The sequence below is a fragment of the Pholcus phalangioides genome, unplaced genomic scaffold (assembly GCF_987345545.1).
Source record: "Pholcus phalangioides strain wild (caught in Gottingen) unplaced genomic scaffold, Ppha-v1.0 ptg000005l_1, whole genome shotgun sequence".
Taxonomy (NCBI): domain Eukaryota; kingdom Metazoa; phylum Arthropoda; class Arachnida; order Araneae; family Pholcidae; genus Pholcus; species Pholcus phalangioides.
In genome coordinates, this window is record NW_028301598.1 from 3,080,985 (window position 1) to 3,094,391 (window position 13,407).

Sequence of the window (13,407 nt, forward strand, 5' to 3'; positions counted from 1 at the left end):
TTTTTCTACTTTTTCAGGGCATAGTGACTCTCTTTCATATTGGTGCTAAGAATTCCAAACATTTTGTGCTGCTCTCAGCCTGCAATTGAGTAACTACACTAAGAACACTTTAGGTTCCAATACTAATTTTTCAGTCGCCATGACGACCTAGTGCTTGGGATTTGCCCCAAGCACTAGGATATATGAACTGACATCATCATGATGCCCCCCAGACTAAAGTCTATCTCTGCCTATGCATGTAAGTGACCAAAAGAATGACAGAGAGCATTCGACCAGGTCAGCAAGTGATCAATGGAATGACTTAGAGAGTTTGCAAATATGTGAGTGACCCAAAGAGTGATCTAGAGAGCATTGGACCAAGTCCATGATTGATTGTAAGAGTGACCAGAGCGTGTGTAAGCATGTGTTTGACAAAAAAATAAAAACCCTGAGAGCAAACGTCCAGGTCATTGCGAGACCTACATAGCAATGGACCAAGTCCATGAACGACCAAAAGAGTGACCTAAAGAGTATAGCGTGTGCAAGCATGGGGGAGATCAAAAGAGTGATACAGAGATTGTGTAAGCATAGGATTGATCAAAAGAGTCACTTTGGGAGTATAAGCATAGGAGTTGCTCAGAGAGTAACTTAGAGAGCAACGGAGCAGTCAGTGAACAACCAAAAGATAATTGATCAAAAAGTCAACAAGTAAGTGAGTGACAAAAATTATGAGTGACAAAAAGAGTGACTGACATGATTGTAGCTGAAAATGAGCTCCTGGTTATAAGTGGACCCGATAGTATGCACACACAATACTGTTAAAATTATTCAGATGCTATAAAAAAAGATTTACGATAGTCTGAAACTTACCACTAGACAATGAAGTTCTGACAATAGTTTTTAGCTCAGAACATGAACACAGAAGGTACCTAAACATTTTGAATGATCATATGCTTCTTACAATGAAATCATGTTTTTGACCAGACACTTGTGTTTATTTTTCTTTCAGCGTGACCTTGTCCCTCTCCCATACTTTAAAACGAAACCTATGGAAATCCTGGTTTCAACACCTAAACATAGAAATATTGATTCTTCTTTCTAACTGAGCACATCTCAGGTCTGTCACCATGGGCAAGTTACTACCTAGTGAGTTGTGCCGGAAGTGTGTGTACCTAAGTATGAGAGCATATCTAGTGTTGTTTGATTTTTCAGTGCTGTCATCTGTATGTCAGAAGTGAAGTGTAAAGATTGAAAATTTGTACTATTAGTAGGCCTGTTACTCTCTGTGGTGAAACTTTTTAACAGGGAGATAGGCTTGCATTTGCACCTTGAAGTTGAAAAAAAAACCAGAAAACCAACTTCTACTGACCACTATTGTGGCGGCAGTAGGGTTGGAACCCGGGACCTCATGATACAAGTCTGTCATTATGACCACTCGACCACTACAGCAGCACAAAAATAGATTGGCCAGCTCAAAACTACACTCACAATCAGATTAAACACTAAAGGCAGGGGGTGGATCTCTGGCAAAGTGACTCTTGCAGCTGCACGGCCCAGGATTGCCATGCATGATCACAGGTGCCGCCTTAAGGTGGTCATAGAATCTGAGTTGAAAGGGTGAAAAAAAGCTTTACCACTACTTATACGGTTAGGTCCTGCATGGAAGAGATTTTCTCTCAAGCCATCCATGCTAAGAGTATGAGAAAGAACTTATTGTGCTTAGTTAATTGAAGATTTATAAGTAGAAAGTACTCTAAGGCAGAGTTTTCAATTGAATAATGGCAATGAATCCCAGAGGACAAACATGAAAAATTAAGGTAGAAAAAATACCTAGAAGAATCGAGACAATCATTAAGTCAAATAGTAGCCCAAGTATGTTATCACTATTTTTTTAATTTGGTTTATCTTATGAAATCTCTGTGTTATAATAATTTTGGTAATGTAGTGTATATATTTTGTCATTTAAAAAAAGTCATTCAAAAAAGTTAACTACGTTAAGGAAACAAGTTCTTTTATACAAAACATGATTTATTCCTCCAGACGACTATTCCAACAAACTATTCAACAACATTTATCGGAAGTAAAATAACGAAGGTGTGTTTCGAACTTGTACAAAACTAAAACCGGCGAAACGAGGGCTAATGAAACAACACTATATTGAATTATAATATAATTTTAAATGTAAGCTATTGTCACGACGGAATGGCTCCCATTTTCTTAGCAGCTTCTATCGCATTCTCATTGGTTAGGATCTGGAATTCTTGGAACCTCTGAGATATACGCTGGTTTACTTTCATGTACTTCTCTAAACAGTTTTGAGCACAGCGATCCTGAAATCAGAGCAAGGAGGGGGGAAAACAATAAGTCTCAGAGACATCTAATAATTCATTTTAAGTAGAGTAAAAATTTCATTCCTTTCGTAAAATGAATGAAAGCAAATCACATATTTCATGAAATATATGAACAATTAAGAGATCACATGGTTTACATTCTTTTTTCCAGGCGAAAAATGCAAGGACCTCTGGAGGCAAAATTTAAAAACTAAAGGATGTCCATATTTAGTAGTGGTAACACTTTTTCAGGGAAGAGGGCAGAATTTTGTTATGCAAGGACCCAAGCTAAGCTAACAGAATGTAGAAAAACGCACATCCAGGGTCTGAATTCGAATCCACCCGCGGTTCCCTCTATCCAACAGTATACATCTATAAGGGTGAATCAAATTAAAATGGAACAGTTGTTATAGTTTGATTTATTTTTGTATAAGTATTTAAGTTTTGTAGAAGTATGGCAAAACTTTGTGTGGAAGTAGAGCAGGATATAAGGAAGACAATCTCGACTGCGGAATGGACTTGTCCTAGGTAGTCATGCAGAATCACGTGATATGTGCTGGCAATCAATGACAGTATTGTCCAACAGGGCAGTCAGTTTTTTCATCTGTGTCTGCTGAATGAATCACACGCAAATCTACAAAGTTTGAGTGTACAGTTTTATCAATTCTGTTGATTTCAAAATTTTTGTTACAAATCGAACCATCCAAAACAACAAATTGGCACTTGCTCAACACCCATAAAAAATATAAAAATGAGAGATATAAAATTTATATACATTTGCAAAAATTCCAAAATGCTAATTTTATGACATGAAAGTAACACTGAATAGCAATGACGGTTTACCTCTTTCTCTCGAACATGCCTCACTGTGAAATCATTGATGCAATCATTGAAACACTTCTGAGATACTTTGTTATAAGAGACGAGAAAATCCCTAAACTGAAATAAATCAAATGATTCAGAAAGCAATATATTGATACATGAAAAAAAGACTTCATAACCCAGAACAGTTATTTAACAATTAAAGTAGGGCTCAAATTATCCGAGCTTAAGTGGACTAGACTTACCACTGATAACCAAAAACTCTGACAATACAGAGCTTATTAGTCATTATGGTTGAATGAAATAAAGACAGTACTTAATGGTGGAAAGTATGTCTGCAAAAAGGTTATTTTAAATTACTGTACGATGCAATAGAAATATCAAATGAATACAGTATAAAGATACATGAATTATTGTACTTTAAAAAATTTACAAAACTTTCAAGATCACTGTATTTAAAAAAAAATGTAAAGTAGACCATTCGAGGGACTTGTCATGTCCATCAATGTGAAAAATGATTGCTGGCAAGGTTGCTAAAACATTATAAGTTCTGAATACTGATTTTATAGTCTCCATGGCAACATCTGGCACCTGTGACTATGACTTTATGAATTAATCACATATATAGAAATTCTGGGTGCCAATACCAATTTCTCTCAGTTGCTATGGCAATCCGAGATCTGTCAAACCCTGGGTTAAGGTCATGGCCCCAACCTCAAGGGTGGGTCTGACAGGGCTCCAGCCTCGGGGGCTCAGGACAACTCTCATCATTTTTTTTGTTTCTCACACTATAAATTCGCAATAATGGGAGCCTTTGAGAAATCTGACCAGGGCCAAAGATCCTAGCCTAGGGGTCTTGCTGCAGTATGTGGGGGTGATGGTTGAGGTCAGGATAAGCTGTACGGTTGGACTACAACGACGTGCAGATTCAGGATGATGTGACGGGATCGGCAAGTTATGTAAGTGTATTTTATAGGCAAACAAATTTTCCCATATTATTCTGCTCTCGGGTGGGATGGTCATCCCCATCCGCCCCCTATGGAGCCACACTTGAGTGGAGGCAGACACATGCACCTATGAATGGAGTATACACAGACATTTTCAGCTGCGAATGAAGCAGAAATATTCACCTGCAAATAGAGCAGAGGCAGATACCTTCAGCCGTGAAGGAATGGAGGTAAACATCTTCAGCTTCAAATGGAGCGAAGGTAGACAACTTAAGCTTTCTTTTTTTTCAAGCCGAGCACAACTCAGGTCTATCGCCATGGGCAATTTACTACCGAGTGAGTTGTGCCGGAAGTGTAAGTATGTGTACCTAACAGTCTGAGTGCGTATCTAGTGTTATGTATGATTTTTTTTAGTGCTGCCATCTATATCTCAGAAATGAAGCGAGTGAAGTGTAATGACTGAATATTTATACTGTTTGTAGGACTGTTGCTCTCTGTGGCGAGAATTTTTAACGGGGAGATCGGCTCGCATTTGCGCCTTGTAGTTGGGAACCACAGACAACCAACTTCAGCCGACCACCACTGTGGTGACGGTGGGGCTCGAACCCGGATACCCGCGATGCGAGTCTGTCACTATGACCACTCGACCACCACAGCGGCGAACATTTGTATGTAGCAGTTCCTATATGGACTCTTATATTATGTTCTCATGGAAAAATGACATACGTTCATCAGCATTGAAACTGTAGAGCTTAACACATTGTGGAAGGTAAGCTACTACTACCACTAAACTACACATGCACCTGATCCAGATTTGTCTGCAGAACTTTTGACGAATTGTACATGTTATAATGTGCGTGTACGTGTTGTGAACATGATGTGAAGTTTTTCTGTGTATTGCTTGTTGTGTGTGGTGCTGCCATCTACCACATAGCAAGCAGTACACGAGAACAAACTTCACATCAGGTTCACAACATGTACATGATCACACATGCTCGTGGTAAACATTTCTCAGGGGAATTCCTAACAAACTGGAGCATGATGGAAAGTGATGGTGCAAATGTGTGACCTTAACCTTATACATAATGCCAGAGTTGTGTTTTATGTCAGAGAAGTGCTGCAACCACATTACCTTAAAAAATGAAAGCCTGAATTTCCAATTTCCGTTCATCAATTCTCTTAGTTATCTGAAGAGGAAAAGAGAATTCTAAGAGAGCATCGACAGACCCAAGCTGAAACAAGTCACTGAATGTCTGTCAGGTAAGACTGTTGCAATTCTTTGAATCATTCAACAGAAATTAATTTTTGCCCCACTGTTGATTGTACAGAATCTTTTCAGTGAAGTAAACAGAAAAAAAGTGAGTAAGAATCCATCAATAAAAGCAAATGACTCACACTTTTTACGACACAATTCTTTTTTCCCATTGTCTTTTTCATTTATGAACTAATCGTTCGAGTATGTACGGATTCCTAAAATGAGCATCAACAGGGTGATAAATTAAATATCATTGAAATGACTCACTTGTTGTATTTGCTCAGATTCCGTTACGGCAGCAGCAGATGATGTTGTTGCCATGATGGGATGTATTAAGCTGGGGGGAAAAAAAATCAAATAAATAACACTGAACCCAATAGCAAACGGAAATTAATCAAATAGATTATAGTTTACATTACACATGAAAGACCCTCCCCCCCCGCCCCATTTCAACATTATCATGAGTTGGATCAAGAGACTATTTCTAGATATTATGCCTAAATTAACTTAGGAAAGAAAAGTTTGTTGTCTCCTAAGGTGGTTTGTAATGATGAGTGCCCTTTGCCTGTATTGCAAGAGGGCACGAGTCTGATTCGCGGTGGAGACAACAAACTTTTCTTACTCAAGTTCACCTCGGCATAACATTCAAAAAGTCTTTTAGGCTTTGTCCTAATACAGTTCACTGCATAATGTTATCACATCAGGACTCGAGTGTTTCTGATAATTACAGAATGATAAAAATCCCGTTTACAATTATGGTGACCATACATCTTGTTTGGTCAAATGGGTTTATATAGTAAAGGGATTTTGGTGAAATGGGGCAACTCTGTTAGTTTTTTCCACTATTGGTTGCAAAATGTTCAATCGTTTCATTTTAAAACAGGCCTTATTTTCTCAATTCAGCTGAAATCCTTCATTTTTGTTATTCAGCCATTGTGAGGTCCCAGAATGAAACTGCCTACTGTATATATCGTGAATTACGATATATATATTTTTAAATATACCGTACAATACATTGCATAGATCCCATGAGAAAGTTTCTTAGGAAAAGGAATTTGAAACTGGTCAACTGAAAGAAGCTAACCAAGAACTGAATAAAGGGTTTTTTTCTCGTCATAAATTTGCTTTCGCTATAGGAAGACCTTTGCAAAAGCAGCTCCACTTTCATGGATCGCAGCGAATACTACGAATTGATTCTGGCATGAAGTTTGGACATGTTTGTCAATAAGGAAGGGAGAACACCTTCTCGCCTCCAACATAGTCTTGCAGCATGATAACGGTAACTTACATGGGGAAAAAGTTTGGTTAAACCTTAGCTTCAGAATGCACAAAAAATACCTTTCAACAGAAAATCTTTTTTATAACATTATCAGAAGTTCTGAAAACTATAAAGAATTTTTTTTCCCATATTATGATATTGGTCCGTTCCGTTCTTTGCAAAAGAGATAACAATACTCGAATGAGATATAACATCATCCGTGATTCTAATATAGGGCTTTGACTACACATAATACCAATTTTTGTAAAATTGCCAAAAAATGTCTGTAATCTCACCAACATTTTAGCAGGTTGCCAAAAATGTGATATTGTCACCAGCCATAGGCATCAGACTGAGGCCATTTGAGCCCCAATAAATTTTGTAAGGGGACTGAGCCCCCTCAATAATTTCTGAAAAACAAAAATGCAATGCACCTTCACTGTCCTGCGTACGCGCTTGAGTCCCTTACATACGGAACACCCGGCAACTTTCAGCACCCCCAATGTTTTCTTCATGTCGTCGTCTCTGTTGCCAGCAATGTTTTCACAGTGGAAGCAATGCTATCTTTTATTTCCTTTCCTTGCCTCGTTACTCTTGCTAGGGGTCATTCAAGTATTACGTCATCATCGATGGGGGGGGGGGGGGGTTCCAATTTGCTGACTTTTGATGACAAAGGGGGGAGGGGGGGTTTGGATAATGCTTACATCATCAACCACTCTTTATGAAAATATGAGTTAGGATTCAGAGGGACAGAGCTGATGACAAAATTTTGCTGACAAGGGGGAAGGGGGATCAGCGTTTTGCTGACTTTTGATGACAAGGGGGGGGGGGAAAGGGGGTCAAAAATGGCTGAAAATTTGCTTACATAATACTTGAACGGCCCCCTAGCATGTTGTTTATGTCTCCCGTGTTACTCATTAAACTTGAGCTTTCTTTCATTTCTCCTGTGTTACCAAAGTGAGTGAAATAGGGAATGATGTAAAAATGAAATGCATTGTAATCATGGATTGGTTTGAAGATTAAGTAGGGAACAGTTTAAAATATACGTGGTACACTTAACGCTGCAACTTAGCAAAGTTTAGGTTCACATGTACTCAAGGCCAATGGTTAGAGTCGCACCATCCCTAGAAGGAAGTAGGGTCATAATGTGCTTGCTGCCCCCCCAAGCCAGCCATCATTACAAGATAGAAGTATTATTCAAATGAAAGAGTGAAATCGCTACAACTTAACCCTTTAAGAGGCATTGACAGGATACCTAGCCTCCAAGAAGTCTGAGACCTCTTATTTTTACATTGACAAGCCCAGATGTTTTGTAAAGTTGATTTCTCAATGAATCCCTATTCTCCCCCTTTTCCCTATACCCCTTGATTTGCCCCAAATGAAAATTGGAAGGAAATACTACTTCATTAAAAAAGAAATAGCATTTTACAGGGGGGATTTAGTGATTTCTGCTGTGCGATGGAAAGGGTGCCATGAATGAACGCCAGAACTTTGCCACTGGACTTATCCCGTTGCCCAGATCTCTTCCAGCCCAGTTTCGTGGCAGAGTTTGGAACAAAAACGACCCTGGACAGTTAGGTTGAACCCTGAAAGGTTGCCAGAGATTAACGTTAAATATCAGTGCCCCAGTGACGTGGTGGTATTATGTTCATCTACCACCATGAAGGTTGCTGTCATGGTCTTGGGTTCAAACCCAAAGGGAGGATACAGATAAGATATTTTCCCTAACAAACTTGAGGTGACCACTGATAGACAGCGTTTTCATTTCCAACACATCTTATTAATGATAGTAAATTGCAACATAGCGATATGGCCAGAGTTGGTGTTTGGCGAAGTAGATTATGTTAAGTTCAATTCTGTGATTATCAAGAATGTTTGAAGTTTAGCCGATTATACATTTCTGGATTATTTACTGCGGTGGAGGATAGAAAAAAAAGGGAGGAGACCCTTTCCCCCCCATGTTACACATTGGGTTGCAACCTGATGTCTCGGCACCACTATAGGGTATATAATAGAAATTTGTCTCTTAATTTGATATATTATAACTGACAATATAAAAAAGATGCTGCTATAAATTTGTAAATTTTGTGTTCAGAAAATTTTGGACGCAAATAACATTTTTTTTTCTTTTTTAAAGTTGCCATGGTGATCTTGGCCCATGTATTTGCCATGCTCTGGTCAAAAATGATGCTCAGGGGATCAACAATTTAAATATCATAGTATCAGATCTTGTTAACATAGGGTTCGCTAACAGGGAATGATAAATCTCATGTGCCAGGTCCCCGTAGCGAATAAAAAACGGAGTACAATTCCATTATCGAGGTTGCTGTAGAATTAGCTGTTCATCAGTTGTTGATAGTCTACCTAGGCCGTTTAGCCAGCCTCAAGGCCCTGCTTCAGGATGCGAGACATACTTGAACAGGACAGCAACAAGATGCTTGGTCAGCCGGGGCCAAACACACATTTTGACACATCCTTCTAATGTTGAAGGTGAGATTTACGGGTGAAATTTACACCCCCTGCATCAACTATAGTTTTATCTATTTCTTCTTTTTAAATTTCCTTTCTATCCTGTTGGCACTTTTCTTCCTGGTCGGTCATTTTCTTTCACTTCACGTTTTTTCTTCCCGGTCAGCTATTATAATTTTTTTAAGCTTCTAGGTCACCACGTACTGTTTTATTGTAGGTTAGTCAGAAGGTGCCTAGAGGTCGCTAGTAATAATAGGCTTTTGTATAGAGTGCTGTGTTTTGAATGAATCAAATCGGTTACCATTTTGGAGCTTATTTCTCTCTCTCTCTTAGTTCTTTTAATAAACTGTATCATATATACAGTTTTCTCAGTATGTTGTGTTTAGTTTTTCACATTGAATTATCTCGTTTTTCCTCTAAGGTTGTATATTAATTTATTTTCTGCCTGATTCATTGTCTTTAACAGAGCGGTGGGCCATGATCTGGTTAGAAAGAGGTCCTACATTCATATTTTCAGTTTGTTAATTTTTTGCATACTGACAGTTATAGTTTTAATCACTCAATCATGTTCATATTGAACCCAGAGACCGTTTTTCACCAAACACAGAGAGCCTTTTTTTGCCGTTGACTGTTGCATTATTTAAAACAGCGAGAGTACTGGTTTTTATTTTCAATTTTGTATCTGGTCTAGAATGTTAAACTTCTAATCTCAATCCCTTGCTTAAGATAAGAATGTGTGTTTGTTATCGTTTTGTTTTTTTATAGTCATTTTTTTTTCATTTGCAATAGCATTATATTTTCTTGGCGATTTTATTCTTCAGAAACAAAAACATCCAAACCACGACTCCGTTTCACCCCGGGTGACTTTTTATAATGCTTTCAGATACCAATAACAATTTCCTGGCAAAGATTCTATTCGAGAGATTGCCACCAAAAAGGGTGGTGAATTCCACTAGACCTTGATCGTACGAAATTATCCACGTAGTCGTCCAATCAGAGGAGCTCTCATCTCTATGTTTTGTGGTAACCATGCTGTTGCCAACTTCAGTAACGAAAAAAGGCAATAATAAATAATAAGTTGATCGCCAATAGTGCCAATCAACAATCGCGCCAAAGACTACACCGTGGGCTTGCCAAAGACTATATCGTGTGCTTATCGGTGATTGGTCACCTACCTTCGCAGCATCGAGGGACCAAGGGCTAGTTGAATTCCCACTATATGGTAGGCCTATATCTATCTCTTTATTGCGAAGTTTTGAACTACGCCAAAACAGTGATATGTCGTCAACACTATTCTCTCTGGAGCTAAAACATGGGTTGTTTGGTGTTGTTTCCCCGCAACCCTAGCAAATAGAACCAAATTGGGTATGGCGATAAAAAAAATTGTCGCCAAACAGTACCGTATATTGGGAATTTATCCATTCTACTAGTGATTGGCTCCTAAGAAATTTTATTTTAAAAATTATCAAACCCCTGTTATATTATGAATTATCATAAAATGAAACTAAAGTGAACAGCCAAAATTAATTATTTTTTAAAAATTTGAGGAAACAAATATGATTTCGTGACAAATTTTTTCTCAGCAATTTGATGAATTTAAAAATTACAAATCAAATTTATACCTAGAAAAAGCCGGAAAAAGTTTGACTTCACTATCACTCACACATGGGTTACGATGTAAACAAACCTTTCGTTGCCAATGGCGTAAAAACTAATTTAATGTCATGCCAGCAAGTGAAAGTTCCTGAAGATGGCGCGTACATATGCATTACTAGTTGCATATTGCTAGAGTGACCATACATCCCGTATTTCCCGGGACAGTCCCGGTATTTTCTCTTTTTTTGGCCGTCCCGACTTTTTGGCAAAAGTGTCCCGGTTTTTCCCGTATTTCACACGACACCTACCTGAATTTTTATTCTTTACTGAAGTCGAAGATTGAGATTATTTTTCAACTCATAAATTATTTTATGATAGTTACAACTATATATGGGATATTAATCTCCCACATTTGCTTTGGTAAACGTTTTTTTTTTCGTGGAATACATTTTAATCCACTGCAATTTGCAGTAATGCATCATTTCCCGCCATTGTGAGTTTTCCGTAATTTCAACAATATTTGGCAACTTTGTTTGGTTTTGGCATTGTATTTGGTGATAATTGGCGATGTCCCGTATTTTCCCGTATTTGGAATCCCGATGTCCCGTATTTCTCTCGAGGAAATATGGTCAGCCTACATATTGCACTTATGATTTAATCATTATATCTAATGTGACCATATGACCCGTATTTGTTTTCATTTCTTCATGCAGAAAGTTCCCGAGTGTGAAATCATTTGCTATAACTTTAAAACGAGGGAAATGAAATGCTGTTCGATCTTTTCTCCTTCATTTCTCTTTGTTAGGGACTGGGATCACACTGTAAAAATTTTATTATAGAAATTACTGTATAAAACTTCAAAAATGCAACCACCAATTTTACCGGTTGCATTCGAACAAATGCAACTGATAAGGTTATGTGAAGTTTTATAAAATAATTTTTATAAACATTTTATAGTGTAATTCCAGTCTAAGGCCAGGACTGTACTATAAAAATTTTGTAAAAGCGCTTTTATAAAACTTGAAAATACAACTAATAACCTGATCGGTTGCATTTGCTTGAATGTAACCGATCAGCTTATTCATTGTATTTTTCAAGTTTTATACGAGCATTTTTAAAATACTTTTATAGTTTAATCCCGGCCTAATTCAAGTTGCTAGAAAATCTGATAAAATATCTTTTACAAAATTTTTAAGTTTTGTGAAATCTCTTTTATCAAACTTTTATAGTGTAATACCTGCCATAGGAGAGAAACTAGATGAGAGAGAGAATGTGTGTATGAAATAATCTTGTAATCAGGTTGGAATATCGAAATTGCAACCTAAAACATATTAGAAAAAAGTATCCAAATAACATGTCTATCTCAGATATGTTATTTATTTCACCAGGGCCCCCCATCGAGATACAAAATTTAATTTTTTTATATGTCCCCCTCTCTTCTAATTTCCAATTAGAAAAGTTGTTGCTCTGTTTCTCTCTTCTGATCCCAACAAAAAAACTCAGCGTTTCTAAGTGCGATATTTACTGAGATATTCGAATTCGAATAAACCGAGGAAATTCGAATATCTCAGTGAATATTGCACTTAGAAACGTGAAGTTGTTCTTGTTGGGATTATAAGAGACTGAGCAGCATCTTTCTAATTGGAAGATAGAACACTGGGGACCGTATAAAAATTAAATTTTGTATCGCGATACATATACGGGTCCTGGTGAAATAAATAACATATCTGAGATGGACATGTTATTTGGATACTTTTTCTAATTGAAAATGTGTTTCTATAACCGACGGTTCAAAAAGGGTGTCTAAGGACTTGACTTCACACCCTGTACATATAAGAGTGTTTTCCTTTTTCGGATCGGACGAATATTTTGAGAGTTATAACACTTTTGAATTTTTGTGACGTGTCACTTTTACAACGGTCAGTTACGCGCCAAATAACCAAAGAAAGTAAAATTCTTATCCGAGGATTATGTTGCTCTCCACTACCTATACGAAGGCTTTCACAACAGCTGGCTCATGCGAAGACGAATTTAGAAAAAAAAGCTAACTCAAGTGCCCCTGCAAGGAATCGAACCCATGACCTTTCACTTGCCGGGTGAGCGCCCCAGACCGTTAGACTACAAAGGCAACGGACATCAATCTTTTCTTACAGCTCGTGTGCGCTGAACGAGACCGTACATGGACGGTGGTTGCCTTTGTAGCCTAGTGGTCTAGGACGGTCACCCGCCAAGTGAGAGGACATGGGTTTGGTTTCCCGCAAGGGCAGTTGAATTTTCTTTTTTTCCCCAAATTTATTTTCGCATCAGCAAGCTGTTGAGAATCATCGTAGTAAAAATACAGTCGAATCCCGTTATAACGAACTCCAAGAGACCGGAGAAATCACTTCGTTTAAATGAAATTTCATTATAAAGGAATTCCAGGTTTTTGCATTGTGCCTATGTAAACTTATCTGGCGGATTAGAAAAGTGTTCGTTAAAACGAAATTTTCGCTATATCGGTATTCGTTAAAACGGGATTCGACTGTATTGTCCACCAGAGGGTTGTAGGCTTTTTGAAAATGAACTTACTTACTTACTAACCGAAACGGCAACCCACTTGAAAATTAACGGAAGTATTCAATCCCGTTTGAAGCAAAGTTCGATCGTCTTCTGTTACGATTGGACGAGTGGACCGCATGACTGTCTCGTTTGTGCGGTCAAACCCAAGTCAAGTTCCACCATCGCGCTCTTTTCCCTAGGGGTCATTCAAGT

The 13,407-nt window shown here is 38.0% G+C and overlaps 1 protein-coding gene across 1 annotated transcript; it reads right to left on the bottom strand.

The window, feature by feature from the left end:
- Nucleotides 1-1,992: 1,992 nt before the first annotated feature.
- Tim9a (translocase of inner membrane 9) lies at nt 1,993-10,757 on the bottom strand. Its single transcript, XM_089232376.1, has 4 exons — nt 10,683-10,757; nt 5,601-5,670; nt 3,153-3,248; nt 1,993-2,309 (listed from the first exon to the last, which is right to left on the bottom strand). The coding sequence occupies exons 2-4, from the start codon at nt 5,652-5,654 to the stop codon at nt 2,172-2,174; spliced, it is 288 nt and encodes a 95-aa protein (XP_089088502.1). The 5' UTR covers nt 5,655-5,670; nt 10,683-10,757; the 3' UTR covers nt 1,993-2,171.
- Between the last annotated feature and the right edge of the window lie 2,650 nt (nt 10,758-13,407).